The following is a 16,154-nucleotide window of genomic DNA, read 5'->3' as shown; positions in this document are numbered from 1 at the left end:
TTCAACTGCTTTCCAAGTTACATAAGGGCAAAGGCAGATGGTGCCATTTTGTCTCTGCAATATTCCCCAACACCCAATAGAGGGCTTGTGGGAACACAGAGATGTTTGAAAAATGTATACCTGTTCACATCATTTCTGGTTTAAAATTCTCCAGTGGCATATGGATTGCACTTTGAATAAAGCCCAAATTCTCAACCATGGCCAATAGGTCCCTATCTGATTGCCCCTCGTCTTTCCATCCACAGCTTCTTCTATTCTCTCCACTTGAGTCATACTTGTTTTCTTTCTGATCCTCACACATACCTTGCCCTCTCTCCACTCAGTCCGTTCCTTCTGCTTGGAAGCTCTGATCAATTTCTCATCCTTTAGGTCTCAGCTCAAATCATCTCTTTGTAGAGTCTTCCCTGATCACTTTGTCTAGTGTTACCACCCTTATTATTACACCAGTAGTTATTCTCAATCATACACTGTTCCCCTCCCTCCCTCACTCCCTCCCTTCCTCCTTTCCTTCTTTCCTTCGACAGAGTCTGGCTCTGTCACCCAGGCTGGAGTACAATGGCACTATCTTGGCTCACTATAGCCTCCGCCTCCCAGGTTCAATTGATTCTCTTGCCTCAGCCTCCTGAGTAGCTGGGACTATAGGCACAGGCCACCATGCCTGGTTAATTTTTGTAATTTTAGTACAGACGGGGTTTCACCATGTTGGGCAGGCTGGTTTCGAACTCCTGACCTCAAGTCATCCGGCCACCTCAGCCTTCCAAAGTGCTGGGATTACAGGCATGAGCCACCACGCCCAGCCTGTTTCATTTTCTTCATAAATATGAAATTTCCTTGCACATTTAATATTATTATTGCTAATATTTAAGCACTTACTATACATTAATTAATGAAGTGTGCTGCTTAATGCTTATTAATGGGCTCTCCAAACCCCAAACCCCTGATTTCTAGTGTTTGCTGATTCCTGTGGTGTAAACACTTGCATCAGGAGGGATTTTCAATCTATCAACCGGAGGAAACTGAACACCACCATTTGGGAAGAGAAAGATATAGTATTTGCCGTACTGATACAGTGGTGGTAAATAATGTCAAAAGCACATATAAAACAAAAGTGTGGTAAAAAAATTAGAAAGTGAAGTGTTGAATATGTATTCCCTTGTTTTCAATATAAGTTATTTAACTGTAGGTTTATATATGTTAATTTTCAAAAATGGTTGTGTTTAAAAGTGACTGGCAAAATTTCTAAGCCTTCTGGCCGGGCACAATAACACAAGCCTGTAATCCCAGCACTTTGGGAGGCCTAGGCAGGCGGATCGCCTGAAGTCGGGAGTTCGAGACCAGCCTGACCAACATGGAGAAAAACCCTATCTCTATTAAAATTACAAAAAATTAGCCAGGGGTGGTGGCGCTTGCCTGTAATCTCAGCTACTTGGGAGGTTGACGCAGGAGAATAGCTTGAACCTGGGAAGCGGAGGTTGCAGTGAGCTGAGATCGTGCCATTGCACTCCAACCTGGGCAACAAGAGTGAAACTCCGTTTCCAAAAAAAAAGATTCTAAGCCTTCCTCAACCGTCCCTAGTGAGCCTACAATCAGCACCTTTTTCAGCACAGAAGGGTTAAGCGACTTGTTGAAGGTTGCAGAGCTAATAAATCAGTCTACTACCCCCAAACGTATCCGCAGAACCTAACATAGTGCCTGGAAAATAGTTGGCATTTAACAAACAACTGCCAGGAAAAAAAAAAATACACATTTAACACTCTTTAAAAACATAAAAAGTTACCAGCCTGGGCAACACGGCAAAACCCCGTCTCTACTAAGTAAAGTACAAAAACTTAGCCGAGCATGGTGGTGCGTACCTGTGGTCCCAGCTACTCTGGAGCCTGGGAGGTCCAGGATGCAGTGAGCCGAGATCGAGCCACTGCACCCCAGCCTGGGCGACTGAGACCCTGTCTCAAAAGCAAAAAACCACCAAACATAAAAGATAAACATTTTGGGCCGGGCGCGGTGGCTCACGCCTGTAATCCCAGCATATTGGGAGGCCAAGACGGACAGATCATCTGAGGTCAGGAGTTCCAGACCAGCCTGGCCAACATGGTGAAACCCCACCTCTAGTAAAAATACAAAATAATAATAATAATAATAGGAAGAAGAAGAAGAAGAAGTGGGGTTGGTGGTACATGCCTGTAGTCCCAGCTACTTGGGAGGCTGAGGAGGGAGGATCTCCTGAGCCCGAGAGGTCATGGCTGCAGTGAGCTATGATCGTGGCACTCCAGCCTGTCAGAGTGAGACCCTGTCTCTTAAAAAATAAAAAATAAAAAAAGAGAGAGAGAGGCCGGCGCGGTGGCTCACGCCTGTAATCCCAGCATTTTGGGAGGCCGAGGCGGGCGGATCCCCTGAGGTCAGGAGTTCGAGATCAGCCTGGCCAACATGATGAAACCCCATATCTACTCAAAAAAAAAAAGAAAAAAAACTAACCGCGCGTGGTGGTGGGCGCCTGTAATCCCAGCTATTTAGGAGGTGGAGGTTGCAGTGAGCCGAGATCACGCCACTGCACTCCAGCCTGGACAACAGAGCGAGACTCAGTCTCAAAAAAAATAAAAATAAAAATAAAAATTTTGGCATTGAAAACATACACGCAAGAGTGAAATTAACGTCTGTTTAAAAGTATCTCACAATCCCGGGAAGTCGACTACTTCCGCTTCTACTTTCAGCAGCGTTTCAGCCCCGCTACAGCGACGCCGTTTCACAACGCACCTGCGATCCGAGAAGGTTTCGCCCCACCCTCTGCACGCAGCTTGAGGCACCCGCTTTCCGTCGCTCCGGCCCGCCTCGCCGTAAGGCTTTCTGGGAGTTGTAGTCTCCACGTCTGGCCGCTCCGGTGGCAGCGGCGGCGCGCGGTCGCGCGCGGAACTACAGAGAGTGGCGCGCAGGTCGCGAGGCTCTTCCACCTCGCCTTCCCTCATCGCCCGCGCGCCCGCCCCAGTTATCATGGCGGCTCCCTTGGCCCTGGTGCTGGTGGTGGCTGTGACAGTGCGGGCGGCCTTGTTCCGCTCCAGTCTGGCCGAGTTCATTTCCGAGCGGGTGGAGGTGGTGTCCCCGCTGAGCTCTTGGAAGAGAGGTGAGGTCACTGGCTCGAGCAGACGGTCAGGCCCCGCCTGCCCTCCCGCGGCCTCTGTGAATGGGAGGCGGGGGCAGTGACCGCCAGCGCGCGGTTCCTAGAGAACTGACCCTCTCGTGGGGTACTCGGGGAGGGCGGGGCCTGAGGGCGGGGCTGGTGAGGGGAGCGGGCGTGGAGATGGTGTCGTGAGGTTTGGGCCCTGGGGGCCGGACCACCTAGTGGTGGGGATCTGAGGGGGCGTGTCCCATTCAGTGCCCTGAGCCGACGGAGTGTGGTCTGTGGAAGGGTTGGAATAAGAGGAGGAGGTGCTTGTGCAGCGCGGTTTGCAGAGGAGTTTGGGATTTGGGGCGGGATCGCGAGGGGGTGCTCCCTGGGGTGAGAGGTGATGTGTGAGGGAGTCCGGGATGAGGGGACCAATTTTGCTTAAGCGAGGAGAGTGTGCATGTGCTTTAGACGTCTCTTCTCAGTCTGGGACTTGCAGGGCAGTTTTTGTTACTGTTCCTTACTAAGTTCCTCATCAAACATTGTTTTATACTAACGCCTACAGCGAGAAACAGAAGTTGGGCTGAAATAACTGAACAGGCTAGTGAGGGAGACAAATCGTTATAATAATTTATGAAAAGTGTACTTTCTGTGTCCACCCAGTTCCTTCCTTAGTATTTTGACCCTGAATAAACTATCCCCTCTCTTTCCAGTTTTCCTAAGAATGTGGGATTTGAGCTGACTCTTGAAGGATGTAGGGTTTTGGAAGGGAGATTAGAGAAAAGGGTAGTTCCAGGTAGCAGAAAGTAAATGGGATGAAGAAACGTTCAAAGATGTGAAATGTCCAAAGTAGGGGAGTAATGGGGTGGAAGCTAGGTTTAGGCCAGAGTTTGATGAATTAAACAAAAAATAAATAAAATTTTATTTTAAACTGAAGTACAATATACATACAATACATATTAAGTGTAGAGTTCAATGAATTTTTACAAACTGTATTCACTCATGTAGCCAGCACCTACTTCAAGCAACAGTAGCAGCACCCCAGAAGTCCCCTTTGTGTCCTTTAAATGCTAAAGTTTTTTTTCGTTTTTGGTTTTGCTTTTTGTTTAGAGACAGGGTCTTGCTATGTCGCCCAGGCTGGTCTGGAACTCCTGGACTCAGGCAGTCTCACTTGGCCTCCCGGAGTGCTGAGATTTCAGGCGTGAGCAATGGCAGCTGGCCAAGGCTAAAGTTTTGATGTTATCCTATAGAAATGTTGGCATGGGGAATGGCATAATGAATGGGTGTTTTATGAATAGAGTTGAGGTTTCTAAAAAATGGTAACATTTTATATACCTTTTCTCATTTAGTCCTCACTTTTATTTCTATGTGATAGATGGTGTTATTTTCCCCCTTTTGCAGATGAGGGAACTGAAATTTAGAGAAGTTAATTTGCCCAGGTTTCCTACTTGGGGAATGGGAATAAAGATAGTAGTAATTCATGTCTGAGATTGTAAGACTTTGCATTTGTTACCTCTGCATATTATTTTTTTGTTGAACTAAATCGAAGCCATTTGGTTCCTGTTTTCTTCTGGGTAACTGAAGACCTGAGGCAGTATTAGGCCCTTCTTCCTCTACTCCCTATTAGGAGCATTTCTCATCTCATAATTACTTGTTTATATCCGGTTTTTCCACATTTTCTCTCTCTCTCTCTTTTTTTTTTTTTTTTGAGACGGAGTTTCGCCCTTGTTGCCCTGGCTGGAGTGCAATGGCACGATCTCGGCTCACCATAACCTCTGCCTCCTGGGTTCAAGCGATTCTTCTGCCTCAGCCTCTTGGGCAGCTGGGATTACAGGCATGCACCACCATGCCCGGCTGATTTTGTATTTTTAGTAGAGATGGGGTTTCTCCGTGTTGGTCAGGCTGGTCTCGAACTCCCGACTTCAGGTGATCCGCCTACCTCTGCTTCCCAAAGTGCTGGGATTATAGGTATGAGCTACCGCGCCCAGCCTCTCTCTCTCTCTCTCTTTTTTTTTTTTTTTTTTTTTTTTTTAAGAGACAGGGTCTCACTCTGACAGGCTGGAGTGCAGTGATCACGGCTCACTGCAGCCATGACCTCTTGGGCTCAGGAGATCCTCCCTCCTTAGCCTCCCAAGTAGCTGGTAGCTGGGACTACAGGCATGTACCACCAACCCCACTTATTACTGTTATTTTGTATTTTTTGAAGAGATGGGGTTTCACCTTGTTGCCTAGGCTGGTCTCAAACTCCTGGGCTTAAGTGATTCGCCCACCTTGGCCTCCCAAAGTGCTGGGATTATAGGCATAAGCTACCACACCTGGCCTTTTCCACTACCGTATGAGCTCCTTGAAGGACTCTGTTTTATTCATTCCTGAATTCTTTTATGTCTGGCATAGAGTAGGTGTGTAGTTACTGTTGAATAAATGGGGAAGAGAAGAAAGCATAGGATCTGGTTACTTACAGGAGGTTACTTACAGGATAGACAGGTGAAGGATTCCAAGATGAGACAATGTTGTTTGTTGATTAAGAGCACAGCGTCTGGAATGTCAGAAAAGGTTTGACTGTCTCTAGCTCTGCAAATTATAAGCTATATGAATTCTTTTTTTTTTTTTTTTTTTTTTTTTTGAGACAGAATTTTGCTCTTGTTGCTGAGGCTAGAGTGCAATGGCACGATCTTGGCTCACTGCACCCTCCGCCTCCCAGGTTCAAGCGATTATCTTGTCTCAGCCTCCTGGGTAGCTGGGATTACAGGTGCTCACCACCATGCCCAGCTAATTTTTGTATTTTTAGTAGAGATGGGTTTCACCTTGTTGGCCAATCTGATCTTAAACTCCTGACCTCAGGTGAGCCGCCCGCCTTGGCCTCCCAAAGTGCTGGGATTACAGGTGTGAGCCACTACGCCCGGCTTTTTTTGTTGTTGTTTTTTTGAGATGGAGTCTTGGTCTCTTGCCCAGGCTGGAGTGTAGTGTGATCCTGGCTCACTGCAACCTCCGCATCCCAGGTTCAAGTGATTCTTCTGCCTCAGCCTCCCAAGTAGCTGGGACTACAGGCACGTGCCACCATGCCTGGCTAATTTTTGTGTTTTTAGTAGACACGGGGTTTCACCATATTGGCCAGGCTGGTCTCAATCTCCTGACCTCGTGATCTGCCCACCTTGGCCTCCCAAAGTGCTGGAATTACAGGCGTGAGCCACTGTGCCCGGCCAAGTTGTATGAATTCTAACATCAGTATTTCCATCTGTAAAATAGGAAATTATGTATCCCGTTCAATGAGATAATCCATGTTGAAGCTCAACACGATAATGAAAGCCAAAAAGGTGAATTCTAAGGTTTTGAGTTGAGATAATAGGAAAAATAGTGCTGACATGGGCTGAAATAGATGAATCAGAAAGGACATAGTAGTGTTTCATGTGTGTATAATGTGATAGTACAATACTCACAGGTTTAGGTCTGGAGCTTGAGGCCAGTGTCAGGGCTAGAGAGAGAGAGAGAGAGAGAGAGAGAGATTTGTTAACCACTCATTATCTGGATCTGACTAAATCAGCATGATTATTTGTACCTTTTGGGAGGGAAGGTACAACATCTGTAAGCATTACTTTTCTTCAAAGTGTACCTTAAATGGGATATATATATATATATATATTTTTATTTTTATTTTTTTTTTTGAGATGGGGTCTTGCCCTGTTGCCCAGGCTGGGGTGCAGTGGCATGATCTCGGCTCATGTTTTTTAAAGCAGCTGATTATATAAAGCCTAAAAGACAGGCATTTAAAAATAGTAAAGTAGGACCCCTTCTGGGGTCACTGCAACCTCCACCTCCCAGGTTCAAGCGATTCTCCTACCTCAACCTCCTGAGTAGCTGGGATTATAGGCGCCCACCACCACACCCGGCTAATTTTTTGTATTTTTAGTAGAGATGGGGTTTCACCACGTTGACCAGGCTGGTCTTGAACACTTGACCTCAGGTGATCCACCCGCCTGGGTCTCCCAAAGTGCTGGGATTACAGGCTTGAGCCACCACGCCCGGCCAACTTTTTAATATTGTAGTAAATAGTAGGGTTTTAAAAAATGTTTTTACCAGCCTGGGCAATACAGCAAGAGCCTGTTTCTACAACAAAAATTAAAAATTAGCCGGGTGTGGTGGCATGCACCTATAGTCCCAGTTACTCGGGAGGCTGGGGCGGGAGGATCACTTGAGCCTGGAAGGTTGAGGCTGCAATGAGCTATGATCACACCATTACCATTATACTCCAGCCCAGGCAACAGAGTGAGTCTCAAAAAAGAAAGGCAAAAAATGTTTTACATGGTTTATGTAACCTGACCCTTTGCCCAGATCAGTTATCAATTAAGTAATGTGATGCCATACTTAATCATCAATTAGCAGAACCACACTCCAGGCATTTGCTAGAGAATACACTAACAAATCCACTGATATACAGTATCTAGCAAAAGCATATCTGAGATGAATTACGTTTTAGGCAATTGCCTAAAAGTTGTGCAGTCTGTCCTCTAGCTATGTACTTATAAATTTCCATCTGGATTAAACCAGACAAGTGGAGTGATGTGCCTGGACAGCCTCATACTGGTCCCCCATAGAGTTGCTTTTTTACTGCTCTGTGGTAGGATGCCATTGGCTAAGGGTGAGAAATGCCTTGTGATGTGACCTGATGAGTCGTCTCCTTGGGTCTCCAGTAAAGCTGCTAGTGAAGGATTTAATAGCTGTTACACAGCAACCTCTTTATGCAGCTCCTTGAGGAGGTTTCCTTTTGGTTCCAGTATAAGGACCAGTTACAATGGTCTTGAGCAATATACTTTGTTTTATTTTATGGCCACCATGAATTATAAAATTGATTAGGTTTCCTTCTTTAGGGTAGTCCTATAAAGTTTAAAGTTGTAATTGCAGCCCACTCCTTACGAATATGTAGTGGTCTTTTTTCTTTTCTTTTCTCTCTGTTTTTGTTTATTTGATACAGGGTTTCCCTCTGTCACCCAGACTGGAGTGCGGTAGCATGATCATGACTCGCTGCAGCTTTGACCTCCTGGGCTCAGTTGATCTTCCCACTTCAGCCTCCGAAGTAGCTGGGACCACAGGCACACATCACCATGCCCCAGCTAATTTTTGTTTTTTTGTAGAGACAAGGTCTCCTTATGTTGCCCAGGCTGATCTCGAACTCTTTGAACCCCTGCCTACCTATTTTTTAATAGGTAACTCAGTCACATGATTCAAAAATAGAAAGTAGCTGGGTGCAGTGGCGCATGCCTGTGGTCCCACCACTTTTGGAGGCCAAGGTGGGAAGACTGCTTGAGTCCAGGTGTTCAAGACCAGCCTGAGCAACATGGCAAGACACTGTCTCTACCAAAAAAAAATTTAGCTGGGTGTGGTGGCGTGGGCCTGTGTTCTCAGCTACTTGGGAGGCTGAGATGGGATGATCGCTTGTACCCAGGAGGTTGAGGCTGCAGTAAACCATGTTTGTACCCCTGTACTCCAGTCTGGATGACAGAGTGAGACCCTGTCTCCAAAACAAAAACAAAAACAAAAACTATTTCTTTTGAATAATTATAAAACAATACATCCTCATTGCTAAATATTTAGAAAAGGAAGATGAAAAAAAATCAAGCATCTTCTGTAATCTTGTCACCTAGAAATGCCATTGTGAACATTTAAATATTTATTTTTCCAGGCATTTCTCATTGATTACATGTTCATTCTCTGTCTTTCAGATAATTAAATGAATGCTTATAAAAGTTTAAGATAAAACTCTACAAACCTATTAAAAACTATGCAATTTTGAGAAGCTGAGGCAGGCAGATCACTTGAGGTCAGGAGTTCGAGACTAGCCTGGTCAACATAGTAAAACACTGACTCCACTAAAAATATAAAAATTAACTGGTCTGGTGGCAGGCACCTGTAATCCTAGCTACTCAGTGGTTGAGTCAGGAGAATTGCTTGAACCCAGGAGGCAGAGGTTGCAGTGAGCCAAGATCACGCCACTGCACTCCAGCCTTGGTGACAGACTGAGACTCTCTCAAAAAAAAAAAAAAAAAAGCAAAGGGCTGGGCATGGTGGCTCACACCTGTAATTCCAGCACCACTGTAATTCCAGCACTTTGGGAGGCTGAGGCAGGAAGATTGCTTGAGCCCAGGAGTTTGAGACCAGCCCAAGTAACATGGCGAAACCCTGTCTCTACAAAAAATACAAAAATTAGCCAGGCATGGTGATGCACACCTGAAGTCCCAACTACTCGAGAGGCTGCGATGGGAGGATCTATTGAGCCTGAGAGGTCAAGGCTGCAGTGAGCCCTGATCATGCCACTGTACTTCAACCTGGGCAATAGAGCCAGATCCTGTCTTGGAAAAACAGTTGGCGGGGGGCAAAGGACATGAACAGACACTTCTCAAAAGAAGACATACAAGTGGCCAACAAGCATATGAAAAAATGCTCAACATAATTAGTCATTAGAGAAATGCAAATCTAAAGCACAATGAGATACTATCTCTTTTTTTTTTTTGAGACGGAGTCTCGCTCTGTCGCCCAGGCTGGAGTGCAGTGGCCGGATCTCAGCTCACTGCAAGCTCCGCCTCCCGGGTTTACGCCATTCTCCTGCCTCAGCCTCCTGTGTAGCTGGGACTACAGGCGCCCGCCACCTCGCCCGGCTAGTTTTTTGTATTTTTTTAGTAGAGACGGGGTTTCACCGTGTTCGCCAGGATGGTCTCGATCTCCTGACCTCGTGATCCGCCCGTCTCGGCCTCCCAAAGTGCTGGGATTACAGGCTTGAGCCACCGCGCCCGGCCGCTTTTTTTGTATTTTTTAGTAGAGACGGGGTTTCACCGTGTTAGCCAGGATGGTCTCGATCTCCTGACCTCGTGATCCACCCGTCTCGGCCTCCCAAAGTGCTGGGATTACAGGCTTGAGCCACCGCGCCCGGCCGAGATACTATCTCATACCAGTCAGAATGACCATTATTAAAAAGTCAAAAAATAATAGATGCTGGCAAGGCTGTGGAGAAAAGGAAACACTTATACACTGGTGGTGGGAATGTAAAGTAATTCAGCCACTGTGGAAAGCAGTTTGAAGGTTTCTCAAAGATCCTAAAACAGAACTGCCATTCGACCCGGCAATGCCATTACTAGGTATATACCTAAAGGAATAGAAATCATTCTACCCTAAAGATGCATGCATGTGTATGTTCATCACAGCAGTATTCACAATAGCAAAGACATAGAATTAACCTGAATGCCCATCAATGGTGGACTAGATAAAGAAAATGTGGTACATATACACCATGGAACACTATGCAGCATAAACAAAGAAAGGAATGAGATCATGTCCTTTGAACCAACATGGATAGAGCTGGAGACATTATCCTAAGGAAATTAATGCAAGAACAGAAAACCAAATACAGCATATTCTCACTTATAAGTGGAAGCTGAACACTGAGTACACGTGGACACAAAGACAGTAACAGTAGATACCTGGGCCTACTTGAGGGTGGAGGGTGGGAGGAGGGTGAAGTTGGAAAAGCTACCTATCAGGTACTGTGCTTATTACCTGGACAATGAGATTATCTGCACTCCAAACCTCTATGACATGCAATTTACCCGTGTAACAAACATGGACATGTACCCCCTCAACCCCCAAAAAATTTGAAAAGGAAAATAAATAAAAACCAAGAGAAATTGCTAAAATAGTCATTTGTAAAAAAATCACCAAAAAAACCTCTTATATTTTACATGCTGTGTTTTGACCTACTTTTCATTTAAGAATATTTTATGGACTGCTTTTCTTCAGTAAATATAGATCTCTAATATACTTTTTAATTTTAACTCTTAATTTTGAAATAATTTTAGATTTTCAAAAAAGTTGCAAGAATTGTAGATAGAGTTCCTGTTTACCTTTCATTCAGCTTCTAACGTTAACATTGTACATCACCATAGTGCAATGACCTAAACCAGAAAATTAACATTGATACGATGCTATTAACTAATTACAGGCCTTATTAGAATTTTATCACTTTGCCCCACTAATGTCCATTTCTAGTCCAATATCCAACCTGTGATTCCACTTTGCACTTAGTTGTTTTGTCGCCTTAGTCTCTTCTAATCTGGGATACTTCCTCAGACTTAACATTTAAAAAATTTTTAATTTAATTCTTGTTGGTACCTAGTAGGTATATATAGGCTTAATATTTTTAAGAGTACTTGCCAGTTATTTTATGTCTCCATTTGGGTCTGCCTGATGTTTTCTCACAATTAGACTGAGGTTATGCTTTTTTTGTTTTTTTTTTTTTTTGAGAAGGAGTGTCACTCCGTTGCCCAGGCTGGAGTGCAGTGGCACAATCTCGGCTCACTGCAACCTCCGCCTCCCAGGTTCAAGTGATTCTCCTGCCACAGCCTCCCAAGTAGCTGGGATTACAAGTGCGTGCCACCATGCCTGGCTAATTTTTGTATTTTTAATGGAGACAGGATTTTGCCATGTTGGCCAGGCTGGTCTTGAACTGCTGACCTCACGTGATCCGCCTGCCTCAGTCTCCCAAAGTGCTGGGATTACAGGTGTGAGCCACCACCCATGTAAAATTATTTTTCCCCTTGCAAATATTCTATTTCTCATATTTTTGCCCACGAATTTTAGCATCCATTGATGATAATTGCCTTTTGTGATTATTACTATGCATGGAGTATGCCAAGTGGTGATTTTCTGTTTCATTGTTCTTTCTACATTTGATCCTTAGAATTCTCTGTAGAGAAAAGCTCTCCTTTCTCTTCCACTTATTTATTTATTATTTATAACATAGTATAATTTTAAGTATAAAGTATTCCATTATATAGAGATACATATTATATCATAATTCATTTAAATAAATCTTCATTAATGGGCATTCAGATTATTTCTAATTGTTCAGTACTCTGAGCACTGTAAGGAACATACCTTTTTGGGCACTTGTCAAGTTATTTCCCTAGGATAAACTGCCCTAAGAAGTACCATATCTGGGTCAGAAGGCACACACTTAAAAAGCACCTATTGCCCTACTGAAAAGTTAATACAAATGTCACTCAAATGAGCAGCATATGAGAGTGACTGCCCATTTCCTCACACTATGGCAACATTTCTCACCAGCTTCTAATTTGTTATCTTATTGTGCTTTGGAATGGGGAAGATTATGCATAAATGAGACATTTTTGAGAGTGGGTGAGAGTTACAAAGAACTAGAAGGAAGCAGATAGTTTAACATAAAACTGTCTTATAATGAGTGCTGCCCACAATGCAAAAGGATGCTGTCCATGAAAGAGAGTTTCCCATCATCAGAAATGTTCAAGACTTAAAGCCACTTGCTGGAGATGAGGTAAAGGGGGTTAGATAAACTCAGTGAGGCCCGTTTTGGTTCTGGGGGTATCTAACAATTTGGTCTATAGCTGCCTGCTTAGTCTGAGTGAACTTGTATGTCTTATTTTTCAGTGGTTGAAGGCCTTTCACTGTTGGACTTGGGAGTATCTCCATATTCTGGAGCAGTATTTCATGAAGTAAGTGTTCTTATTTTCTTTTCTGGGTACCGAGAGTAGTTTACAGTCACAGATACCAAAGCCTAACCTCTGTTTTGTACAAACATTTAAAAAGATGTATTCTTGATAATCGTATTTAGAAACAGCCTGTTTTTAGATGTTCTCTGCATAAGAAACAGGTTTTGCAATTGGAATGGAAATGATCCAGATTAAGATTGTAACTGCAAGGCCGGGCGCGGTGGCTCAAGCCTGTAATCCCAGCACTTTGGGAGGCCGAGGCGGGTGGATCACGAGGTCAGGAGATCGAGACCATCCTGGCGAACACGGTGAAACCCCGTCTCTACTAAAAAAAATACAAAAAACTAGCCGGGTGAGTTGGCGGGCGCCTGTAATCCCAGTTACTCGGGAGGCTGAGGCAGGAGAATGGCGTAAACCCGGGAGGCGGAGCTTGCAGTGAGCTGAGATCCGGCCACTGCACTCCAGCCTGGGCAACAGCGCGAGACTCCGTCTCAAAAAAAAAAAAAAAAAAAAAAAAGATTGTAACTGCAGATGAGGCTTCTGTAGAAGTTACCATTTGTAATGGCAAATAAGTTGCAAACAGTCCTTAGTCCACAAATAGGTTGTATGCTAATTAGCATGTAATTTGTTGTTTGGAATATGGTTTCCCATGAAAACTATGGCAGTAATGTTGTTTTCTTTTTTTTTTTTTTTTTTTGAGACGGAGTCTCACTTTGTCTCCCAGGCTGGAGTGCAGTGGTGCGATCTCGGCTCGCTGCAAGCTCTGCCTCCTGGGTTCATGCCATTCTCCCACCTCAGCCTCCCAAGTAGCTGAGACTACAGGCACCCACCACCATGCCCAGCTAATTTTTTTTTGTATTTTTAGTAGAGATGGGGTTTCACCGTGTTAGCCAGGATGGTCTCGATCTGCTGACCTCGTGATCCGCCCTCCTTGGCCTCCCAAAGTGCTGGGATTACAAGCGTGAGCCACCGTGCCTGGCAGTAATGTTGTTTTCTTAGAAAGCTCACAAAAGTGGCCGGGCACGGTGGCTCAAGCCTGTAATCCCAGCACTTTGGGAGGCCGAGACGGGCGGATCACGAGGTCAGGAGATCGAGAGACGATCCCGGCTAACACGGTGAAACCCCATCTCTACTAAAAAATACAAAAAACTAGCCGGGCGAGGTGGCGGGCGCCTGTAGTCCCAGCTACTCGGGGAGGCTGAGGCAGGAGAATGGCGTAAACCCGGGAGGCGGAGCTTGCAGTGAGCTGAGATCCGGCCACTGCACTCCAGCCTGGGTGACAGAGCAAGACTCCGTCTCAAAAAGAAAAAAAGAAAGCTCACAAAAGCTTACTTAACCCATAAAATTACCTTTTTTTTTTTTTTTTTGACAGGGTCTTACTCTGTCACCCAGGCTAGAGTGCAGTGACAATCACGGTTCACTGCAGTCTCGACCTCCTGGGCTCAAGCGATCCTCCTACTTGAGCCTCCTGAGTAGCAGGGACCACAAGTGTGCACCACCATGCTAATTTTAAATAAAATTAGCTCTTAAGAATAGTAGGGCGGGCGCGGTGGCTCAAGCCTGTAATCCCAGCACCTTGGGAGGCCGAGATGGGCGGATCACGAGGTCAGGAAATCGAGACCATCCTGGCTAACACGGTGAAACCCCGTCTCTACTAAAAAATACAAAAAATTAGCCGGGCGAGGTGGCGGGCGCCTGTGGTCCCAGCTACTCGGGAGGCTGAGGCGGGAAAATGGCGTGAACCCAGGAGGCGGAGCTTGCAGTGAGCTGAGATCCGGCCACTGCACTCCAGCCTGGGCGACAGAGCGAGACTCTCTCAAAAAAAAAAAAAAAAAAAGAATAGTAAAAACAGGCCAGATGCAGTGGCTTACACCTGTAATCCCAGCACTTTGGGAGGCCGAAACAGGCAGATCACGAGGTCAGGAGTTCAAGACCAGCCTGGCCAATGTAAAACCCGGTTCTACTAAACATACAAAAACCAGCTGGGCGTGGTGGCAGGTGCCTGTAATCCCAGCTATTTGGGAGGCTGAGGCAGAATTGTTTGAAGCTGGGAGGCAGAGTTTGCAGTGAGCCAAGACTGCACCATTGCACTCCGGCCTGGGCCACAGGGTGAGACTCCATCTCAAAAAAAAAAAAAAGAAAAAGGAATAGTAAAAACACTCTTAATTAGGTCCAGATTATCTCTTGTTTACAGCAACAGCTTCCTGACAGGTCTTTCTGCATTCAGTCTTGCTCATTTACTCTATTCTGTAGTCAGAGCCATCTTTCTAAAATGTGAATCTGTTTTTGTCACTCTTGCTTGGCACCTTTGAATGTTCACCATTGACCTCAGGATAAAAGGGCGTAGAGGCATACCCTTGCCATTCTTTTTTTTTTTTTTTTTTTTTTTTTGAGATTGAGTCTTGCTCTGTCGCTCAGGCTGGAGGGCAGTGGCGCGATCTCCGCTCACTGCAAGCTCTGCCTCCCGGGTTCACCCCATTCTCCTGCCTCAGCCTCCCGAGTAGCTGGGACCACAGGTGCCCGCGACCATGCCCGGCTAATTTTTTTTGTAGTTTTAGTAGAGACGGGGTTTCACCGTGTTAGCCAGGATGGTCTCAATCTCCTGACGTCGTGATCCACCTGTGTTGGCCTCCCAAGGTGCTGGGATTACAGGTGTGAGCCACCGCGCCTGGCTGCCCTTTCCATTCTTATTGGCCATATCATTTTAAAGAAGTTTTCTAATTTGACAGTGTACCTTCTAATTGTTTTTTAAAGACAGGGTCTTGCTCTGTCACCCAGGCTGGAATGTAGTGGCATGATCACGGCTCACTACAGCCTCAACCTCCTGGACTTAAGCAATCCTCTCACCTCAGCCTCCTGAGTAGCTGGGACTACAGATGTGCACCACCACAGCTGGCTAATTTTTAAAAATTTCTTTGTAGAGATGGGGTCTTGCTATGTTGCCCAGGCTGGTCTTGAACTCCTGCACTCAAGTCATCCTCCTGTCTTGGCCTCCGAAAGTGTTGGGATTACAGGCATGAGCCACTGTGCTTGGTCTTAATTTTTTTTTTCTTTGAGACAGAGTCTCGTTCTGTCACCCAGGCTGGAGTGCAATGACGCAATCTCGGCTCACTGCAACCTCCACCTCCCAGGTTCAAGCGACTCCTCTGCCTCAGCGTCCCGAGCAGCTGGGACCACAGGCACGCACCACCATGCCCAGCTAATTTTTGTATTTTTAGTAGAGATGGGGTTTCACCATATTGGCCAGGCTGGTCTCGAACTCCTGACCTTGTGATCTGCCTGCCTTGGCCTCCCAAAGTGCTGGGATTACAGGCGTGAGCCACTGCGCCCAGCTGGCCTTAATTTTTATAGTTATCTCTCATATGTACTTTGAGAACAGTTTTTTTTGTTTGTTTGTTTTTTGTTTCTTGGCTCTTCTATCTAATCTTTCAAAAGCATTCAACTTGGTCCTCATAGAAATAGCAACTGTCTTTTGCATTTCAATTTTTATCTCTCTGTTAATATCTAATCAAACTGCAATAACAAGAACTGGCAGAAACAGGTTA

At 45.4% G+C, this 16,154-nt stretch overlaps 2 protein-coding genes across 10 annotated transcripts in view; one reads left to right on the top strand and one right to left on the bottom strand.

Moving 5' to 3' along the window:
• Positions 1-3,222, bottom strand: part of TP53INP2 (tumor protein p53 inducible nuclear protein 2) — a 41,614-nt gene extending 38,392 nt beyond the window's left edge. Inside the window, exon 1 of one of the 2 annotated variants that reach the window (XM_005568779.5) lies at positions 2,752-3,222. The gene's annotated coding sequence lies outside the window, so the exon portion shown is untranslated. The remainder of the gene's footprint in view (positions 1-2,751) is intronic. The other variant, XM_074005100.1, reaches the window with a different exon arrangement.
• PIGU (phosphatidylinositol glycan anchor biosynthesis class U) overlaps positions 2,979-16,154 on the top strand; it is a 110,492-nt gene continuing 97,316 nt past the window's right edge. For all 8 annotated transcript variants that reach the window (XR_012419299.1, XR_012419298.1, XR_012419297.1 and 5 more), the window contains exons 1-2: positions 2,979-3,115; positions 12,548-12,612. Coding sequence is in view for 4 of the 8 variants with exons in the window: in XM_005568784.4 (XP_005568841.3) it covers positions 2,986-3,115; positions 12,548-12,612 (195 nt within the window). In the remaining 4 variants the exon portion in view is untranslated. The remainder of the gene's footprint in view (positions 3,116-12,547; positions 12,613-16,154) is intronic.

Source organism: Macaca fascicularis, chromosome 10 (assembly GCF_037993035.2).
Source record: "Macaca fascicularis isolate 582-1 chromosome 10, T2T-MFA8v1.1".
Taxonomy (NCBI): Eukaryota; Metazoa; Chordata; class Mammalia; order Primates; family Cercopithecidae; genus Macaca; species Macaca fascicularis.
Note: the sequence above shows the minus strand (reverse complement) of the source record. Positions and strands in the feature narration are given on the sequence as shown.